Source organism: Macaca thibetana, chromosome 12, assembly GCF_024542745.1.
Source record: "Macaca thibetana thibetana isolate TM-01 chromosome 12, ASM2454274v1, whole genome shotgun sequence".
Lineage (NCBI taxonomy): Eukaryota > Metazoa > Chordata > Mammalia > Primates > Cercopithecidae > Macaca > Macaca thibetana.
Genome location: NC_065589.1, coordinates 37431352 through 37454323, shown reverse-complemented (window position 1 = coordinate 37454323; position 22972 = coordinate 37431352). Strand labels below are relative to the sequence as shown.

Sequence of the window (22972 nt, the reverse complement as noted above, 5' to 3'; positions counted from 1 at the left end):
TATAAGATATAGGCCTATCAAAACACAGACTCATTACATTTTCATTGTTAGAGACCAGTAGATGAAATTTTCTTACTTTTTATGTAAGCCTATTGATTTAGAGACCAAAAAATTATAGCAGAATTTATAAACATGATGCTATAAAAGAGTATCATGGCCATCACCTCTTTTTAATATTAATGACATTTTATATTTAGGGGACTATTGGGAGTTCCTGAGTTTCAGATCCATGTCAGATGGTAACAGGCCACTAAGGCTTATAAAACCTGAGTGTTGACTGCCATTACCAATTTTTTCAAGGATCTTCTTTAGAAAAGCAAGATTAACTTGACAACGTGTAATGTCTAGTGAGGAGAGGAGCTGTTACAGCCAAAACATTGACTTTTTTTTTCTTTCCTTTGTATATTTAAAAATCCAATGTTGATATTCTGTGTTCCATTTATTTTTGTAGTAATAATACATACCACCCACAGTTCTTGGTTATTTTATTTTATTTTTTATTCCTGCCAAGATGTTACACAGAAAAAGGCATTTTTAGAACTAATGTTTGTAGAAATCATAGCACCAGAAAATTCACATTTATACTGAAGAACTGCTAGCAATGCCGGTAGTGAAATAAGTTTGGTGCTTCAAGATGGTAATAGGGATGGAGGTTGTGTCCCAAGGGTTTACTATAAAATCCTATTAAGCATTTGAATGGTAATGAAATACACCAACACTGTATTTTCTGAGGAATCTTGCTGGCAGATCTTACCCTAGGCCGAGGGATCGCCTCATGCAGTTTGCCTCTGGTTAGCATTACCTCTCATTTCACTGCACTTGTCTCCCCCATATAGCTCTTCTCCTGCTTTTCCTCTTTCAGTTCAAGTGCATCCTGTCTTAGGCACCCACTGCCCCCAAGTCTGCTTAGCATCACCCACTGAGTTAGGCCTTTTATCTCCATCTCAAATCAAATGTTGTGGTTCTGTGACCTGTCTCACTGGATCCATATTCCCTGGGGTCCTCTGAGACACATCATAGTAGAATTATTTCTAATGTGTATCCTCTTGGGGACCAGCAAGTATCTACCCCTCTGTAGCATGTAAAGCACTATGTCTGGAATGACTATCCAAGATTGAATTATATGTTTCAATTTGGCTAATGTTTATTGGATACCTCCATTGTGCAGAATATACTATCAGGAGTGGAAAGGTGAATGCAATAGTATTATTGTCCTTAAGAATAGTCAGAAGCAGGAGTCAAAAAACTTTGTCTTTAAAGTGCAAGAAAGTAAATATTTCAGGTTTTGGACTGTAGGTCTCTGTCACCACTCAATTCTGCCATTGTAGAGCAGAAGCACTCATAGACAATACATAAACAAATAGGCATGGCTGTTCAGTAAAACTTTATTTGCAAAGGCAGGTGGCAAGGTGGTTTTGGACCAGGGCCGTAGCCTGCTGACCTTTTGTCTAAAGTTACAATCTCTTTTACAAATTCTTTTCTGATATGGTCTTGGTGGGATAGATCCCACAACACAGATAACAACAAAAGATGATAATTAAAAAGAAGAGCCGTTTGGCTATCAATGAAGTAATGACTATAGGGAGTGCCGTGTCAACATTTACAGGCATAGATATACATGAAATGAGCATCAAGAAGACTGTACCTCATACACTCAATGAAATCCCGAAATATTATTACAGGAGATAAGAATTCCAGACTTTTACACTGAAACAAGGGCTTAAAAAAGGTGTTTGGGCTCAGAGGAAAATAAAAATTCCTTACAGCATCCGAATATGTTGTTTAAGAAAATGTAACAAGGGGCAGGCCGCGGTGGCTCACGCCTGTAATCCCAGCACTTTGGGAGGCCAAGGCTGGCAGATCACGAGGTCAGGCGATCAAAACCATCCTGGCTAACATGGTGAAACCCCTTCTCTACTTAAAATACGAAAAATTAGCTGAGCATGGTAGCAGGCGCCTGTAGTCCCAGCTACTCAGGAGACTAAGGCAGGAGAATGGCGTGAACCCGGGAGGCGGAGCTTGCAGTGAGCTGAGATGGTGCCACTGCACTCCAGCCTGGGAGGCAGAGCGAGATTCTATCTCAAAAAAAAAAAAGTAACAAGGATAGAGTCAACAAATAAGATACTTACCTCAACAAACAAGATACTTACCTCTGCACTGATCACCACTTTAAAAAAAAAAAAAAAAAAAAAACACACACACATAAAAACACATAAACACAAAAAGAACCATAAATCATTCACATGCGTGTAATAAAAATTAAATTTAATGATTATAATAAAACTAGCCAGAGAAGAGGCTGTAGAAGACATGGAAAACGAGAAAGAGGAACATGAAGGGAAAGTTATCTACAGTCTAGTAAAAGAAATAGATGTAGATAAATAGATAATAGCTTGATAGGACAATACATACATACATAGTTCATTGCAGAAGTGGCATTTGATATATGCGATCCAAGAATTACTTTACCTAATATGAATTAATAGATAAACCTAAAGTGTCACTGCATAGATATAGACAGTGAAAGTGTATTTCCTGGTCCTATCACTGCACAATGAGGTTTGGCAGCTGTGTTCCATGCAGTCATTACAGGACCTAGGCTCCTTGCCCTGGTGGCTGGGCACCTCGTCACCTGGCTTTCAGGTGATATAGTCGGGGAAAGGAAGAGAGAGTGAGGAAGGTGCACCCTCTCATAACCACTGAGACTGGGAATGACATTTGTCATAGCAGCTCACATTCCATTTGCAAGAACTAGTCTAGGGATAAAGAGGCCCAAGCAGTGGTGTCCAGCTGTATGCCCAGAAAGAGAGGAAGAGCACAGATAGAGTGGGCACTGGTCTTCTCGGCCACTGTTATAAAAGTGACAGATCCTTGGCAACAGCAAAGGCTTCATAGTAAATGTGATATCTGAGGTGGACCTTGGGAGAAGGGTAGGACTTTGACAGGTAGAGTAGGTTTTGCAGTTACATAGCAAAGATACTGAGGCAGGAGCACACAAGGGGTGTGGTCAGGGAATGGTAAACTAATGTGTAGTGGGGGATGAAGTTGTTTGCCAGGATCATAGACCTTTATTCCATAAGCAATGTGTGCAGCTGAAGTGGTTTTGAGCAACAAGTTACATGATCACAAGTGTGTTCACCCCCACTGTGGAAGATGGACTGAGAGGTTGAGGATAGAAGATGAGAGCCAGCAGAAAGGAAATTGTCCTAGGATGTCCATTGTTCGCAATTTACATTACAGTCCTTCTGCTCTGTTTCTCTTAGCAAGTCTTGAATGCCTGACTGCTGCCACCACTACCAAATCAATGAACCCCTAGGGTTGGAGGTGGTGCAGGGACACAATGCAGGCTGCCTTTGGGCTACTTTCCCCCTGGTCACCTACTTAGCAGATCTGCTTCAAGTTTCATTCCCAGGGCCATGTCAGCAGTGCTACAACTACCTCCACATCAGTCTAGTGCCTGGGGCAAAGCTTGGAACAAGTCCTTGCCTTGTGTATTTATCAGGGTTCCGCAGAGAAACAGAACCAAATGTGTGTGTGTGTGTGTGTGTGTGTGTGTGTGTGTGTGTGTAAACTGATTTATGATAAGGAATTGGCTCACATGACCTTGAAAATAGGCACATCCCAGGATCTGCAGGGTGAGTCAGCAAGCTGGGGTTGCAGAAGAGTTGATGGTGCAGTTTGAGTCTGAAGGCCTGAGAACCAAAAAAGCTAATGGTGTGGTTTCAGTCTGAAGGCTTGAGACTGAGGAAGCGCCGATGTTTCCATTTGGGTCTGAAGACAGAAAAAGTCCAATGTCCCATGTCACAGTCACTCTGGCAGGAGGAATTCTCTCTTATTCAGGAAAGAGGCAGTCTTTTGGTTCTATTCACGCCTTCAAGTGATTAGACAAGACCTACCCCATTAGAGAGGGCAGTCTATTTATTTAAATGTGAATCTTGTTTAAAAACACCCTCACAGAAACTCCCAGAATAATATCTAGGTACCCTGTGGCCCAGTCAGGTTGACCTATAAAATTAACCATCATATCCAGCACGTGAACAAGCCAAAGCAGGTTTTGTCACCAACAGCAGTTCTCAAGGGTAGAGAGATTTGTCTCTTATTCTGTCATTCAGGGACAAATCAGGTATACATCTTACCAACTATGTCACTGTAATAGATACAAGTAGAACTTACAATCTACGGAATGAAAATCCTATGTTTACTTAACAGTTTGCATTTACAAATCACTGCTTAAATATAATTTATTTCTCATATTCCTCCAGTAAAGGTATTCTTGTTGCCACTTGATGGCTTTAAAAACTGAGGCTTGGAGAAGTTGAGTAATTTGCCATGTTTACACAGCAGTAGGGTTGGAAATATGGCAGTCTTGCTCCAATAACCATACACTTAACCGGGATGTTCTATAATGCTTTTCATACACTAGTGAATATGGTTAGTAATTATGAGCATTCAATGAAATAATGTACAAGGCTTAATATAAAATCTGCTATACAATAAGATCTCAACAACCTTACTTGTTATTAGTTGTGGTGATATTAGAGGTACATATCTATTTTTCTAGTACAGAATAGACTGGAAAAGTATGCATTTTTAGTAGGTGGGAAAACCAGGATTTAGACCCCTGTCTTTTCCTTATAAGGCCTTAAACTCAGGTGTCACCATTATGGCACAGATAGAAAAAAAGAGGACGTGTGTGTGTGTTTACCTCTCCTATGTCTAGATGGTGAACAGATATATTATATCTCATGATTTTTTAAAAGAAGTTTTTGCTACTGAAGCAAATGCTTTAATCACCATATAATCCACAGTATTGACTATCGAGTCTTATTTACAAAACTGTTAAGGTATAAAACAGATGACTTTGTTAATCTTCCACAGATCACAGGTAATGAGTATGTGTCAGCCTTTTGTTGGTGGGAAAAGGTAGTCAAGATGCGTGGAGTGGGTTTGCTAGGGGTTGCCTGCAGGTCACCAGTGTAAAAACATATTAGAAGGCTTAGATTTCCTCACAGAAGAGGCATTCATTCTCATAAGGATCCTTCAGTTCCGTGTGAGAACTTATTTATTTCAGGGCTGGTTTATGTGTTGGCTGAAATTGTGTCTGAGAGAGATACTGAAACCAAACCAGGCATCGAATGATTCTGCTTCCACTTTATACAGCTTCATTTGTTCTTTGTTTATAGACCTATTGCTGCCCAATGACGGATGGACCGAGAGTGAAGTTCCACCTTCTCCAACACCACATTCTGCTCTGGAATTGGGCCTCGAAGATTACAGTCACAGGTATTGATAAAATGATACATCGTAAATGTTCCTCGTTATTGTTTTTCTGGGAGAACACAGCAACGTTATTCAGTAGACTTATTTTAACTCTATTTCTTTCTGGAATAGAAATCTTATAGTATCTATAATTCCTTTCTAGCAAAAGCTTCAGTGAAAGTTTCTCGTAGCTAATAGCTTAGATTGGGCATATTTTGCTTTCTGGTATTTGTTAAGATTCACCTTAAATTATTAAAATATTTAAGAGAATGGTTGAACTTTCTTTTACAAATTTAAAAACTACAGCCATGGAGCTCAAAGAAAAGTGACATGGGAAGGTATCAAACAAAACTGAGAAAATGGGAAGCTTACGGGTTTTTATTAGTAATTGGCAAACCCTAAAGGTGTTTTAAAAATAGATGTTCCAAGAAAGTTAATGGAATCTAAAAATTAAAGCAACACCATATATAATCTAAAATATTGAAGAGGGTACCCAATATTATATCCATTCTGTAATAGAAACTAAAAAAAAAAATCAATAATTTTCAGAATCACACAAGTGTGAGAGAGATTTACTAAGCATGTATAGTATTTGACTAGGGGAATTCATGGATTTTGTTCTTCTGATGAGTTTTAAAAATCATTAAATTGTCCCTTTGCTATTTTCTGTATTTATTATGGCTGTTAGAAACTGTGTGTTTTATTCCATTCTGTGTCCCATGATAATCCTGTGAAATTTCTTCATTTTTCTTTCAGCAATGCTAGTGTCATTCCTATTATGTTTTTTAATACAGTCTGCTAAAAATAAAGCAGCATGCCAAGAGTATAGCTAACTCTATTAGGTGGAAGCTCACCTATATTTAGCTATCTCTGATTCTTATACTTTTGAAGTCAGTTATCTTGCTAACTACAGTTTTGTGAACTAGATTGATAATCACAATAATATTCTAGATCAGTATCTCTAGGGGTTTCATGAAAGAAAATGTGGACCTATTTAATTTTGTCCATTTATTTCCATTGCCTGCTCAATTCTGAATTGAAAATGACATTTTGTTGGCATTAAGAAAAGCCATTTAAAACATAATTTCATTTGTTCTACCTTACTGTTTATTCTGTATATATGTACAAAATGATTGGGATGGTGCAAAGCTGAATCAGATATAAACCCTGTCTTCAGGAAGCTGGTAGGCTGACGGGTAGACTCCTGGGACAACTGGAACACAAGGATTCCAATGATACTTACCAGAAGGTGTAGATAAAGTGCTCTGGGCATCTGAGGCCAAGGAGAATGCCTCCAGATAAAGGAATCAGAGAAAATGCTATGGTAAAAGTGTCATTTAAGCTGAACCCTAACTCATTAATAGCAGGTGGACATGAGATGAGCCCGGGAAGAAAGGGCATTTTGGGAGGGAAGGGCAGCAGAAGAAACAGCATGGAGATGAGAGAGTAAATTGATTTGCACAACTTGGGGCCGATCAGCCAGATGATAAAGCCCAGAGTGCAAGAATAAGGTATACAGACTTCATTCGGTAGATAGTAAATCTTATTGTAGGGTTTTAGCGGGTAATACACATAATGAAACCTGGGTTTTTGTGTGTGTGTATAACATGGATTGGGTGAATGGAAGAGGGTCGATATCCCCTGGAAGCCAGAGACTCTTTGGATACCTTTTAGGGCAATTGCAGTCAGAGGTACTGAGCATCTGTGCAAGGGAGACTAGAGAGAAGTACTCAGGTGAGAAACCTTCAGGGGAGAGAGATGGTTCAGAGATCAATTGGGATTTAGCAACTGCCTTTTTGGCTTCAAAGTCTCCATGGATTTCCTTCCTTCCCTTTTCTGCAAAGCCATTCCTTTGTGAACTGGGGAAAGAAAAAAGTTTATATTGGTCCTCACTGCTGTAAATCTTTATTACATGGTATGAACTAGTAACTTCCATCTTCTTTTCACTCTTCCTTCCTAGTCCCCTGTGTTTTAGGCCTCTGTTCTCAACTTCTTTGTTAGAACTGCTCTCTTAATCGTCAACAGTTTATCCTTAATCTCCTTTCAGTCGAAAGTATGACATTGTCTTAGACTTCTTTCTTCTTTTCCACTCTGCAGTATTTGGTTATTAAGTCATTCATTCACTTACTCATTCATTCAAAAGTATTTCTGGAGCTCTGAGCCAGACACTATAGAAAGAAATCAAATGGATTGGAAAGCATCCCTGCCTGCAAGCAATGCAGCGTCCTCTTAAAGAGACAGACACACAGATAATTAGGATGCAGCCCCTAAGCATTAGATACAAAATGCAATGGGAGCCTAGAGGAAGAAGCTGCTAACTTTGTCTGGAGTTGTCAAGTAAGTTTTCACAGGAGAGTAGTGTTTGAGCAGTTTCTTGGAAAATAGAACAAAGCTATCTAGACAAAGAAGTGGTGGGAAGAGCAATTTAGGTTAAGGAAACCAGGTGATGGGAGAGAAGAATGCATAGTGTGTTCAGTGTGGCTAAAACTTGTGGTATCTCAGGGAAGACTCAATGGGAATGGCATCGTCTGCCCTGCTCCATGGGTGCCATACTTCTCCAGAGAGCAGTGGAGAAGCATTGAAGCACTTTGAGCCTGGAGATGACAGTATCAGGCAGAGCAGTTTCAGTAATGGAGGATGGAGGGAATGGCAGAAGCCACCATAGACAAGGAGGCCACTCAGACTTGGGACTAGCAAGAGAAGAGCAGGGCCTGGATGGAGGGATCAGGAGCATGGGTGGAGAAGAAAGGACAGAGATATTTTTAAAATAGAAAGACCAAGTCTTAAGCCTTGAAACTCCCCTCCTAGGATCGTGTGACCTGCACCATCCTGCAAGCTGCTGCGTTGCCTAGGTGACCAGCAGCAGCAGGAGTTGGATGTGTGAAACTTGGGATGGAGGAAGGACTGGAAGGGAGCCAGGAGGATTGAGCAAGAAAGGCTCTCCTGCCTTCTGCCTTTCAAAAAAAAAAAATGTAAAAGCCCGCTCAAAGGAAAAAAGGGTGTTTGAGGGGTGAGGCTATCTATGGCGTGAGGAATGAAAAACAAATTTGATCAAACTTAATGCCTGTACAAAATGAAATTGGGAAATTGCTGAACCTATTTTTACTATTATGCAGTGATTATTACAGAAAAGTTTACAATATGTGGGTCTAAGTAATAAATAAATATAAAGGAAATAAACTTACTGTGGGATCTCAGGCAGAGTTGAAGCTAAATAAGCAGCAGACAGAATATATTGAATATTATTAACAGTTTAGACAACATTAGGCTATTCCCCACATGTTCATATTCTCTTTCTCTCTTTGTCTCTCTCTGTCTGTTTCTTCACGCACATACCTGAATCTACTGTCACTCGTAGTAGCCAATTGTTGAAGTCCATCTGTGGACACCTGAGACTTCAGACATCATGGTTTTTGTCGTGCCTCTCAAAGACTTCATCCCCCACCTTTTCATCTCAGACAGTTCTTGAACATTCATTGTTGACTCTTATACATCTTTTACACTCCTGGTTTGTCACCATAGTCAAGACACTGGCATATGCTTCATGCTACCCTTACTTATTCATTAGGCAGCATAATTTGACGTTGAGTATCGTTTCTATTCGGTAGATTCCTGGTTGTTCATGCTGAAAACACAGCCTTTATCTAAGACATGTCTTTGGCCTGCTGTCAACTTCCAGCTTCCCACAACCTTCACTGCAGTGCACTCAGCCATGAGCACAGGCTAACTCCCTTCAAAATTAAAATGTCGCATTTTATAATCATCATATCACCCTCTCAATCCAAACACTTGAGATATGTATCATAAAGTTACAAACCATTTTACTATTCTAACTTACATGTCTAAAATATTTTCACATGAACTAACTCAATACTGCTCTCACTCATTATTCCAGTGCTCTATATGCCCACATTGGCTCTAATCCTATGATGACTTATATTACGCTCACTTACCTCCTTAATATCCATCAATCTGATATCAGCCTTATTTTGCCTTATTTCCGTTTTGTACCACAGCAAAGGGGGCCCTTTTATGAAAGTTTTTCAAAGTGTACACTTGGTCACAGTCAAAATGATGGTAACATATATGTGTATGTATATGGATTGATATGTAGATATCTCATTATGATCAATTTAAAGGACATAATCAGATGTGTACATAAGAGCATTTGTTACCTTCATATGTATAGTGCAGCCTTTTATCTCTTTGATCATTCTTGATTATATGCCAACATTTGTATAAAAATTCACTTTATTAGATAGATCCTAGCTTGATGTTACTGCATTGAGTGTCATTGCCACCTTACTTTTTAAATGGGGATTGGGATTATTGCTACCTAGGAGTCTGGGAAAATGTGAGCTCTTATTCCTAATTTGTGAATTAATGCTGGGCTTAAGAGGATAATCTAAGACAGTGAGTCAGGTTCACCAACACATTGTTCAATTGGGTAGATTCTCAGTCTGCCTTGAGCCTCTGCTCTAAATGCAGTCTGATCTATGTTTTAGTGAGGGTCCTACACCTCTTCCCTGGAGGCTTTCACTGCTTTGATTAAGGATTTAGTTTTATATTATTGCATGATGTACACCACTCTATTGAAACAAAAAACAAACCTAAAATGTAAGCCACATAATAAAAGGTGAGCAAGTCTTCACTAAAAGTGAAAGGCTTGACTTCTGCGGGTTCGCGATCAGCAACAACCTGTGTCCCAGGCTGGCCACCATTTTAGCCAGAGCTTGTGGCTCTGGTCCCAGCTTTGCCCCTGGCCAGCTGTGTGACCTTGGAACGCCAATCCTCCTCTTTGAGCCTCAGGGTCTTATCTAAGAGATGAGGTGACCTTTAATCCCTTTCAGCTCTTAAACTTTTTGATTCTATGAAGGCCATGAGTCTTTCTGACACTAAACCCACATCATCACAACAGATCAAAGGATGGAAAACTTAAGTGCAAATAAAGGTCAAATCACACATTTAAAGGCAAGTGCTTCCAAACTCCAAGACTCAGGGGAGAGCTCATGTGTGCAGTAGTGTTTCAGAATTCTTCTTTAAAATGGGCTGAAAAAATGAAAGTGTTGCTATTAGGCCAGGCTAGTGTCAGTAACACTAAGTGGGTCCAGGATTTTTGTTCACAATTGGCATATTTTGTCATTACTAGATACCATATCTAATATACTTTATATATCAATGGTTTCATGTATTGAGAATGTACCCAGACACCAGGAAAGAAATAGAAAAAAAGCTACATAACTCTAAAGAGAGGATTTAAGCTTCTTGAGAAATTTTTATGAAAACACGTGAAATCATTTCCTTGGCGAGTGCCTTAGGCCCTCATTCAAAGACCACACTAACCTACAAAATAAAGAAAAGGATTGTTAATAGCTCAGGTTGATCAAGCTCTTACTATGTGCTAGGTACTTTTCTCAATATATAACATAACTTACATATCTTACAAAAATTTTAAAGGGTCATAAATTCTATTCCTATCCATTTTATGGATGAGGAAACTGAGGCCACTCACTCTGACATTTTCCTGCAGCGGCCAGTCTCCTAACCATCAAACCACATCACCCTTCTAAATAGAGAAAAGGGCTCCTAGTCACAGACTTACTGAGAGTCTGACAAAAACAGAGACATCAAAGAAACTGTAAAAAACACAGGTAATGGGAAAAACTCAGAAACTTAGAGTGTTTTGCGAAGCAAAAGTAGGTCAATTTATTGATCTGCTTATTTGTTAACTTACCTAATTTATCTGCTTCTATACAAAATACTCTGTACCAGACACTAATGTCCTTACTTTACAAATCTTCACTCATTCTGTTCTCTCAACAACCCTACGAGGTGGAGAGTGTAATTTTACTCATTTTATGCATAAGGAAATTGAAGCCCAGAGAGGTCCAGTAAGTCTCTTAGTTGACACAGCTAGTAAGTACTGGAGCCTGTCTCTTAATTGACATAGCTAGTAAGTACTGGAGCCAGGCTCTTGAGCACAGGGCTGTGGTGGTGTTACGGGTACTTCCTTTCTGGGGAGATGAGGTCTAGCTCTTTCACCCAGGCTGGAGGGAAGAGGTGCGATCTTAGCTCACTGGAGCCTCAAACTCCTAGACTCAAGTGATCCTCCAGCCTCAGCCTCCCAAGTAACTGGGACTACAGGTGCATGCCACCACACCTGGCTAAACAAGTACTTCCTTAATCTACCCACTGCATTGTGAAAATGGAGGTTCATTTATTCATTTGGCCATACTATTATTGTTGCATACTAATTTTAATATTTCTCAAAAGCAATATTGAATATGGAGGGATGATGAGTTTCAAGAAAAGATTAAACTTATTTTGGTATTTCAGGTTGAGATTCTCCTGTACATTTTAGAAGGATCCTCATTCAAAAGTTATTTTTGCTATTGTTTTGTTGTTTATAGTATCAAACTCCAACTGTTTGAAAAACTCAGTACTTTCAGATTTTGTAAGGATACATGATTTGGATTTTCACTGTATCTGAGATTAGGATAATAATTATGATGAGATGAGCTACCATATTTACTTTCTAAACAGATGAGAGTGCCGAGGGGAGAAAATGGCTATAATTTAGTTTATTAAAATTATGTAAATATAATTTATTTATAGAACAAGAAATAAGTCATTGTCTGTAATTCTCTTACATAATACCCTGTATGGTCAAGTGAAATAAGTAGAATATTCTGCAGAAAGAAAGTTATTTGAGATTGCCTACAAGTACTAAGAAAACTATAATGGGCATTTGATGTATCTTGTGTCTAAATTGCCACCTGTGCTTTTCCTATTATTTCCTTTTTGCACTTTTGATGTGCAGACTATCTGCTCAGTGTTAACATTCGTTTTAGAAAAAAGACCTAAATAAAGTAGAAAACCAAATTCCTACAGGCATCAGTCATTCAACAGGATGGTTTTCTCTAAAGGATACAACCCTTTCACTTGTTTTTTAACATAGGCATAGCTTAGTCCACAGAAATCCCTTAACCTGTTTTTGGAGTCTGCTAATATCTGGTGACATCTCTTGAAGTGCTAGTGTTTTCCAGGCCTTCTTTATCCACTTAAAGTTATATAGTGTACAGCAGGATCCCAATTAGCAGAAATCAGTGAAGAGTAAAACATGATATTACCCAGAGAATATTTTATTTAAATTGTACAGTATGGTAAAATACATGAAAACAGAGTTGCTACATCTCATAAAAGAAACCTGAGATTTAGGAATTAGTTTAAAATATGTGGTTGGGAGTTGCACAGAGTGATGAGTGGCTGTGTTCAAAATGAGAACTGCTTCCTCATTTTTAAAAAGATTTTATTCTAAACCTAAATACAACATATGGCTTCCTTCCACAGCTCTGGGGTGGATTCAGCAGTATATTTTCCAGATCAGCACATCAACTTCAGATCTGTGACACCGGCCAGGCAGCCTGAATCAATTAATTTGAAAGCCTCGAAGAGCATGGACCTTGGTAAGCAAGGGTGAGGTGACATCCAGGTCAGCTCTCCAGCCTTAGCCCATTTATCTTCCCAAATGTCCTGGTTTTGTTTCTTCAACTCAAACCTCAGGGAACAAGGTCTGCAGAAGCCTAGAAGAAGGGATAATGGCCATCTCACCTTCCTATCTCTTCACACATTTAATTGTAATTACCCACTTTGTGAAACAAAGAGAAGTGATTTATTTTTACAAAATGATCTATAAACTATCCTCCCATTATAGGTCACAAAAATGATTCCTTCTGGAGGATCTGAATTCCAGAGGCATCTATCTGCCTTTACATTTGCACCCTTGCTTCTGCCAGGGCATTTCCACTCTGTGTGGGCGTACCTGTTGCAGAGCCTGGGAAAATCATGTGGTTCAAAGCATCCTTTGCCTTAGTGCTTCACATCCTTCTATTCCTATCCATGTGTGATGGATAGGGATGGCAGCAGTGCAGAAAATTCAGCTTTTTAAATGCCCATCCCCAAATCCTGTGACACTGGAGGGAAAGGGGGTCTTTTGGGCTTGCCACACTGAGGGTGTCAAGGTACCTCTGTCCATGCCTGAACAACCTCACTGAGGTTCTCAGCACCACGGGGAACTTCTTGGTGACTGTTGGGTGCCAGGGCAGAACAAGGGCCCCTGTCAACTGTGTTCTGAAAGCCTGGGGACATCTCATATACCTAGAGCATCACTGCCCTCCCATGGGCTCTTAGAGAGAACACTATTAGAGAAAAGTATGGGTACAAAATAAATTCTCAGCAAAATATCCATTGCCTCGCGAATGCTTAGAGGCCAAGCTTTGCAATTGTTTTTCCTCGAGGCATATTATGTATTTCATTAGTAACAACAAGAAAATAGAATAATCAAAAGTGCGCGTTCCACCAAACAATCTGATAAATAGGGCTTATCTGTTATTCATTTACAGGAGTTCAGAAAAACGTTCAGTCATGATGAAACAAGAGAAATTGATTCTATTTTGTATAAATTAACTAAATCACTGGGATGCATTTGCTGTAATCGCCTATAGTGAGAGACAGATAGAAACCTTAACAAGGAAGCTGTCTTGAACACTGGTCAGAAACAGTATTTTCTCAAGCGTGAACCTTTGACAAACCAAAGGAATAATCTGTGACAGTGACATAGGTTATTACTAATAATTTAAAGAGCAGTTCATTTTTATAGAGTGCTTGATAAACATTTCCTGTTCTGTCTTCCTAGTTTCTCTATAAAGAAGATGAATGGATCAAAATTGCTCTTATTTTTGAGGAGAGAAATATATTTCTGTTTTTCTCATTTAATTAAAGCAGCCACTATTACGGTTCTAAAAAGAAAAAACAGCACCCATTGTAAATTAAGAGAGAAAAAAATATTATGAAACCTGAAAAAAATAAAACCTAAGGCATGTCCAGAATCAGTATTTTTATTTACATTTTAATTTTATCATTATTATTATTATTTTTGAGATGGAGTCTCACTCTGTCTCCCAGGATGGAGTGCAGTGGTGTGATCTTGGCTCACTGCAACCTCCGCCTCCCAGGTTCAAGTGATTCTCCTGCTTCAGCCTTGCGAGTAGCTTGGATTACAGGCCTCTGCCACCACACCTGGCTAATTTTTTTTTTTTTTTTTTTTTTTTTTTTTTTTTGTATTTTTAGTAGAGAGGGGGTTTGTCCATATTGACCAGGGTGATCTCGAACTCCTGACCTCAAGTGATCCACCCACCTCGGCCTCCCAAAGTGCTGGGATTACAGGGCGTGAGCCACTGGGTCCAGCCATTTTGTTAACATTTTTATTACCAAAAACTATATTTTGAGTTTTCTCTTCGAAACTGAAATAGTCCTAGCAAAATATATGTAGTTAGCATTCTTTGCATTTTTATACATATGCCATAAATGACAACAATAATAGTAAGGTTAATTCATTTTACAAAATTGGTCAGGTTATGAGCTATTTACCCTAGTACCAACTAAAATCATTGGCTAAAATGCACCACGCAGCGGAAATACTCAGTAGCATGCTGTAAAAACAAGTTTAGAGTAATCATCAAAGTTTGGTCCTTTCCAAGAAGTACCAGGCTAAAGCCAACAGTCTTTCAGAAGACCCTGAGGGTCAGCATTCTACTACCATTTTGATCCCTTCTCCCCAGAACAATCAGGGAGCCTAACAAACGTGTTAACCTTCTCAATGTGAAATTCACTTAGGTGATACCCCAATGGTAAACATTTGAAAGTGTCTTTTCTGTTTCATTAGGGGAATAGAATATTGTATATAGTTTCGTTTTCCATATATAGCACTAGGCCAATGTAAGAGATTAATTTATTTGCTCAAAAGGTAGGTGACTATGTTTATAGGAATAATACTAGCAGGATCTTAATTCTTTAAAATGTTTTAACATTCTTTAAAACGTTTTAATAAGTATCCTATTTAGGATGAATATACAATTCATGCTATCTATTTTTGAGCTGGAAACCAGCATTTTTATATGCTTCAGAATTAAAAAAAAAAAAAAACCCTTCTATTTGCTGCATAATTAAATTATATTGGCTATTTCTCACTTTATAAAGTCTGTAGGAATCTTCAGAGGCTGATGGGCCCTATCAGTACCCTTGTGTTTGTTTCGCATTTGCTACTAAGACCAAACTAGTATTTTAACTTGCATATTAATGAGTCGTTGTTCATCTGTTTAAGTATTTTAAAGGTGAGCGGCTTCCATTTACTTATTTTCAATTATATTTTCAAAGACAGACAATTCCGATTAAGAAAAATAAAGCCTCTTTATTGCCATCTCTTTTACCTATTCACCAGACACAAACGTAGTTTAAAATGTAAGTGCTCCTATTCCCCATCTATGTGCATGTCCACATCACATATCGTTTATTTATAATAGTTGTGTAGTGTTACATTCATTAATCTTCATTTATACTTTACTTTTCTCTTCCCCTTTTAATGGAATGTGGGCTTCACTGACAGTTCTTTTGTTGTTGTTTTGGTGGGTTTTTGAGTTGTTTGTGTTTAAGATTTTGCAATTTGTTTATTTATAGCCTTTGCCAATGTTACCATTTGTTAATTTTTTCCTCTTTCATTTATAAAATATTGTTACATGGGATGCAAGTCATTTTTTTGCAACCTATTATTTGTCTTTTTAGTTTCATTGTGATATTTCTTATAAAAAAGGTTTCAGTCTTATTGTCAAATATTTTCATCATTTCTTATTTTGTGACATTTAGGTTATATGTTTATCTCATTCCCTTCTGGTACTTTTAGAGGCTTTAAAAAATATTTAGCAAGCTATCATATATTTTTATCCATGGGGTATGAGATGGAAGAATTTTCTCACATAAGTAAGCAAATTATTAATAACATTTATTGACTTCTCCATTCTTTCCCTGAATCTGAAATTCAGTCACATTGAATAGTAAATTCCCATACATACATAGATGTGTGGATTTCTAGACATGCTATTCTGTTGATATATTAGTCCATGTCATGTCAGCATCACCCCATTTAAATTATCTTGCTATTACTTCGTATTTTGATTACTTACAAGATAATCTTCCTCTAATTTTTCTTCCTTTGTAAAATTACTTTGGCTCTTCATATGTACTCATTCCCCTGCATGGACTGTACAATCAGCTAATCAAAATGAGTTTCAAGATGAAATAGGAATGCTTCCACTGTGGGGGGTGTGTGTGTGTGAGAGCGAGAGAGAGAGCACACACATTAATTATAATGTTTGCTATTGGTTTCTCATGGAAACAATTGATCAAGCTACATAAGTTTCTTTGCAGTCCTAACGTCCTAAAAGTTTTTTGATTAAATCGTTTATTTTTTTAATCAAGAATGAATGTTTAATTTTAATAAGTGATTTTAAGGGCCTTACGGGCTGATAATGTGGATTTTGTTCTTTATTCTATTCATGAAATAAAAGTGAGTTAATTAATAGATTCCCCAATATTAAATCTTTGATTCTTTTTCAATGACTCTAAATTTTTCTCTTTACTTGCAAAAATGTTTATTGATTAACTACAGATGTGTATATTAAACACTTCTTGAGATGGGTAACACATTATATGCTCTAAAATGTAGGTGTACAACTCTGATTACAATTTTACTCAGTGTCATTAATTCCTATGTATACATTAGAAGTATAAGTAAAAGCTGAATTGCGTATACATTATAAGTATAATGTGTATATAGCCCTTTTGAGGCTGCTTTGCCTTGGGATTTTGTGGATACTTTTACTGGCATGCATGTGGTCACATTTAAGTCAGATCAGAAATGATTAAAATGATAAATAAAAGGAAATTTGTTTTTAAATAATTGCATGTAGTCATGCTAATTCAAAGGGGTTAGGGTGTCACTTAAGAGACTGGGTGGATACTTCTGGGTTTTGGAGAAAATCAATCTTTTCCTACTAATTGTAGACTTTTCTCTATTTATTTAAATTACCAGAATTACTATGTTCAGTCTGGACCCCTTTAATTTGTTCATAATTGAGCTTGTGTGGGTGTTGAGTTGGAAGCTCTCAGGAGCTGAATAACACAGCTGCCTCTTTGGCCTTTGGCATAGGGTTTTCCCCCAAAGAGCTGCCCTTGTTGGCAGTATGCCAGGAAGTTACATTCAAAGACTTTTTGATGAGGCATAAAAATCTTTAATTTCCAGGCTTGGTGTTTTATGATCCCATAATACTGTTTGAGAATTAGTCTGAATTATTCAAGGGATAGCACTTCAGTTTGTTGGCCCCCTTTGTTGACCTACTCTGTAGCCCCATTCAGAGTTAAGTTTAAAATTCTGTTTCTCACAAGGTATTGTTTTTAGAGTTTCCTCTCCTGTTTCAAATTGGCCTCCCACTCCCATTTCAGAAGGGTGTTCTATAACCCAGTTCGGAGAAAGCGAAGGGTAGTGCAGATGGAAGACGCTGGCCAGCTGTCCTCCTGTTCAATGAGAGGAAATGAGCTTAAAGTGATGCATGAGGCATTCAGACAAAATTTTAGGAAGTTTCCTGACAATGAAGATTGTTAACATTCCATGTCTCATAGTCTTTTAAGCAAGAGCGTGTGTCCTGAATATTTCCCTAAAATCAAGACGATAAATAGGTTGGCTGATTTCCTTTCAAGATTTGTGATTCAGCAGTTTTATTTTCTGTTAGTTGCTTGCTCTAAATTTTTTTTTTAATTAGGAAATGTTTTTAGATACCCACAATTGAAGTAATTTATAAGCCAACTGAGTTCTCACATCTACAAAGGTAAATATTTGAGATACATTTTGAGTATGAAACTTTTTATACATGTCAGATATTCCTCTTAGAGAGTACATTTCTAGTATCAGCTCAAAGATGAGCACGAAAAAAGCCCCATTCTACTGCTCTAATACGTTCTTTTTAAGATTATATTCATATAGTGAGGTACTTCTCTATGAATTATTGATAATAAAGACTGAATACTTAGGATAATTTTTATAAAATTATTCTAATAAGTGTGATGCTGGTTTGTATGTATTATTAATACATAAATATATTTTACTATTTTTATTTACATCCATGGATTTCTTTTATTGTCCACCAATGAGTAGTACCTCTGAATATAGTTAAAAGCTGAATTGGGTATTACTGTTTTGGATACGACTTTGACTTTAAAGAAAATCTGTTAATGGTAATACTGTAAGAAAGTGTCTATTTGTATAATAGACAAGTATACAAAGATGAAGTCAGCTATATACTCTAAGCTCTAGTAACTCAAAATAAAGGAATTATAGGGAATGTTCGTTCATTAAGTAAATGTTTATTAAGTGCCTGCTGTGTGCCAGGAAGTGCATTAAACACTGGGGATGTGGTAAATAAATGAGAGAAATGGTGTTTGCTGCATGTACCTAGATTAGAACTCCAACAGGAAAGAAAAACTCAAGAGTTAAGGAAAAACTTCCAAAAGGAAATGCTAACATTATGATAACTTATCTCAGGGAGGAAGAAAAGGAAGAGGCATCTGAAGACACTAGTGTGGCTGCTTTAAGAACTCACTGATAACCTTGGCTATGTAGAAAAGAGGAAGAGAGAAGCAAATGATTAAAATATATACATATATATGTACATTTTTACTGTGTGTGTATATACACATATATACACACACACACACGTAGTAAAAATATAAAAGAATATATGCAGGAAGAGGCAAACAGCTGCATGAGAGGAGGCTTGCAAAACCTAATAAGAGTTAGACAGCCAAGCTATTTTTAAAGCATAAAAAAGAAAGTGTGCGAGGTGGTCCATTGTTTTAAACACCTACTGGATGTCAGGTGCAAAGCAAAGCCACTCAGTTCCTGTGTTAGTATTATCCTCATACCTAGGAGAGAATGATGGCCAAACCGAAAAAGCATAGCTGCCAGGGAATGGAAGTCTAGACAATTTACATCCCTGTGCACTAAAAGGATTGTGATTATAAAGTGGCTGTCCCTGGCCATCAGAAATTATGAAGAGTAGGCCTCACACTGGAAGACAAGGAAGCAAATTATCAATTTTCAGAAAGATAATGAATTCCAGAAACAACTAGTAATCTCAATGGTTATCGTCAGAAAATTTCCATGTTCACGAAATTAAAAAAAAAAAAAAAAAATGTGATGGTCACCAACAATCTCAATGGAGTCTTTGAAATAACTGGTGTCTCCTTTCCTTTTTGATGGGATTTCTAAACTGCTAAGTCAGGAAAATGTTTTACTTATAGGTTATGTTGATGTTTATAAAGGTATTTCCATTTGTTTTCTGATTGAGACTTATGGGTCAAATTATACAGAGGTAGACACAGCACTAAAATGTCCTTTCCTTAAATGTGCTAACTAATGTCTCATTGTCACCTTGGAGAAAATTAAATAACATATACCATAAAATGATACCTTTATTGTGTTCTAATAAAACTCAACAGAATTTGATGAAGATTGGATGTATGTAATTTGGCACGTATCTGACTTCATCTTTGTATACTTCCCTGTCTGTTGTACAAAGTAAATAGAACTCTTTCAAGATTACAGTTAATTTTTCTTGACAAAACATGATTTTTTCTTTAAAGTCAAGAGTAAAGAAGGAAAAGGCACTCTTCACAAATTTTCGGGAAATACTGTCTTAGAGAATCGGGTGATAGATTTACAGAATTAGCATTCAGATGATTTCTCCAGAATTGAAGAAGATAGAATTTAATAAAGAATGATGCATTCATTCCAACAAGGATTTATTGACACTTACTGTATGCCAGGCAATATCCCGGGTAAATAAGACAAAGGCTGCAATCTTACAGTGTTTTCATTCTCGTTATGTAAACAGATGATAAAGATGTATACAGTGAATAAATAATAAAATTTCAGATGACAGAAATTCAGATAGAAATGTTTTTCCTAAAGCCAAATTCAGGTAGAGAGAATGACTGAGGAGACATGAAGCTATTTCAGATGGGATAGTGAATGATAAAGGTTATGTCATAAAGTCAGGTTAAAAAAGATGAATTGTATAAGTGTAGGATTTAGGAGAGTTGGCGTATTAACTATTGAAGCAATCCCCTGGTTCTTAGCTGCTTGCCTGACATGGCCATCCCCAAAGCTAGTTCTGTGTTTTCAGATCAAAGAAGAAAACAGCTCCACTTTATTCCGGCCTGGTCATAACATTTACAGTTCCATATCCAATTATGGGTAGAATATTTTAATAGCTACAAAGACAGTATAGAATGCAATCCAGATATTGGTGAGAGGCCTAGAAACCATGTTTAGTGAAAAGCAGTTGAAAGAGTAAAGATATTATGCCTGAAAGAGAGATGGCTTAAGAGGCATAGGAGAGCTCTCCTCAAATATTTTCATGCAAACATTGAAAGACTCACATCTGTTTAAAATTAATCAGTACCCTAGATATATCAAGCAATGATAATCACATCAGAAGATACATCATGTTTACAAGTTTTGAAATCGAGAAGGATAACAGTGATGGAAAATGGAATTCTGGTTTGTGGCATGTTTGGTATAAAAGGAAAAAATATGTAAATTAAAACAGCTCCTGAAGACTGAAAAGAGAAGCAGAACTCACCAAAATTATGAAAAAGAGACCATCATATATTTTTCAGTGTTTGACAAGGGATACAGTTCTTTTTATTTTTGTTAGAGTATTTTAATATGTTTATGTTGTTAAAACATATTATAAGGCCGGGCACAGTGGCTCACACCTGTAATCCCAGTACTTTGGAAGGCCAAGGCGGGCGCATCATCTGAGGTCAGGAGTTCAAGACCAGGCTGACCAACATGGAGAAACTCTGTCTCTAGTGAAAATACAAAATTAGCCAGGCATGGTGGCCTATGCCTGTAATCCCAGCTACTTGGGAGGCTGAGGCAGGAGAATCGCTTGAACTCAGGAGGCCAAGTTTGCGGTGAGCCAAGATCATGCCATTGCACTCCAGCCTGGACAACAAGAATGAAACTCTGTCTCAAAAAAATAAATAAATGAAACATATTATAATGTATATAGTTATGTGTTTTAACTACATAACTGTATTATATGTACATAGATGATAACACTGTGTACATATTACACAGAATATAATTGTAGTGAGATGAATAGATGAAAAGTTGAATTTGGAGAACCTACCTGTCAGAACTCAGGCTGAATTCTTAGAGAGACATCCGTAGTGAGAAAAGACTTCAGATAGTTTCCAGCACCTCCATCCATGGCGGGCCTCTTTCAAAACATCAAGAAAACGGACATTTGGATTAACCAAAATGTAACATGTAATTATATTTTAGATAATTGCTACATTTAAAGTGAGTTATAGACTAGTAGTAGTAGTAACTGAAATGTGGAAATATAGATCACTGTCTATAATATAACTTGATCAATACTTCAGATGTAGCAGAATAAGGCAGATTCTCTTTAAAATTCATTAAAACAACGATTTGAGTTGGAAGCAAAGGTGTAAAAATGATTCTCTGTGTCAAGGACGTGCTTTTCCTATTCCTGTAAGTCTCTACGCATCCTTTCCTCCTGCTGTGTTTTCACATTCCCTAAGAAACATACTTTCAAGAAGAATTTGACTTTGTATTCATTGTTACTGTTATTAATTGGAAAACAATAACCTTTTGTGTAGGAATTGTACTTTTATAATGCTTTATATGTTGCTAGACTTGTCTAAAAGTTGTGACACATGCCAGGCCATCCCTGTCATACCCCTCCCATGACCAAATGCTCACAAATGCCATAAACCTAATTGCTGTCTTTTATAAGTTGTTGAATGAGTGAATAAGAGATACAACTTTCTCAAATGCCCCCATCTGAAAAAGGAAAGCATTTTTGGAGCAAGGATCATCCCTCTTGTATAAAAACACTTAACCTTATGCCTCGATTACCCCTAATGCCTAGGGATTTGATGGTGTTATTAGTAATAGTAGCAGTCATGGAGAGGGTAGTGTTGGTAGTATAATTAGAAATGAGCTTCTACATCTCCTACAGGTTTTTCTTATACTTGGTGGTTGACTCGAACAGTCAATATAAGTAAATTCTCCTAAAGTTAAGTATTATGAAATGCTGGGAGAAAAGTTAACTTGTGGATTTCATAGGTATATCCTTAAGTCAATAATGGGGCCACAAATGGTCTCAAATGTTGCCATGCAGTTTTTCACTGAGCGTATTTTCTCAAGGCCGGGGAATGTTTAGTGGAATATGTAGTTAATTTAAAATGTCAGTGTCTCTAAGAAAAATGTAAGGCTTTATTTCTCCAGAAGAGATACAAAAAAACTATAAAGTTTAGAAACTAACCTTAACCAATGATATTCTGCCAGTAACAAACCCATGCAGATTTTTACTAAATTGACCTGTGTACTTAGAGTGTTATCTGTGCTCTGAAGAGAAATTTTGGTCAATGGGAAAACTGCCTTGTTCTTTAAAACTTAAATATTCTGGGCTCCTCATAAAACTTGGATTAAAACATGAAATGCTTTCTTCTTTATATTTTGTACTGAGGCTCTGTATCTAGGTAATTCTAAGCCTTCCCCCCCTCCCCCACTATACTTTAAGTTCTGGGATACATATGGAGAACGTGTATCTATTTGTTAAATAGATACAGACATGCCACGGTAGTTTGCTGTACCCATCAATCCGTCATCTATATTAGGTGTTTCTCCTAATGCTCTCCCTCCCCTAGCCCCTCCACTCCTCAACAGGCCCCAGTGTGTGATGTTCCCTTCCCTGTATCCATGTGTTCTCATTGTTCAACTGCC

General features: G+C 37.4%; 1 protein-coding gene across 4 annotated transcripts in view; it reads left to right on the top strand.

Annotated features, from left to right (window-relative positions):
• The window catches only part of PARD3B (par-3 family cell polarity regulator beta), a 1099140-nt gene that overhangs the window by 653125 nt on the left and 423043 nt on the right, over positions 1-22972 (top strand). For all 4 annotated transcript variants that reach the window (XR_007718129.1, XM_050750804.1, XM_050750806.1 and 1 more), the window contains 2 exons: positions 5184-5283; positions 12610-12725. Coding sequence is in view for 3 of the 4 variants with exons in the window: in XM_050750804.1 (XP_050606761.1) it covers positions 5184-5283; positions 12610-12725 (216 nt within the window). In the remaining variant the exon portion in view is untranslated. The remainder of the gene's footprint in view (positions 1-5183; positions 5284-12609; positions 12726-22972) is intronic.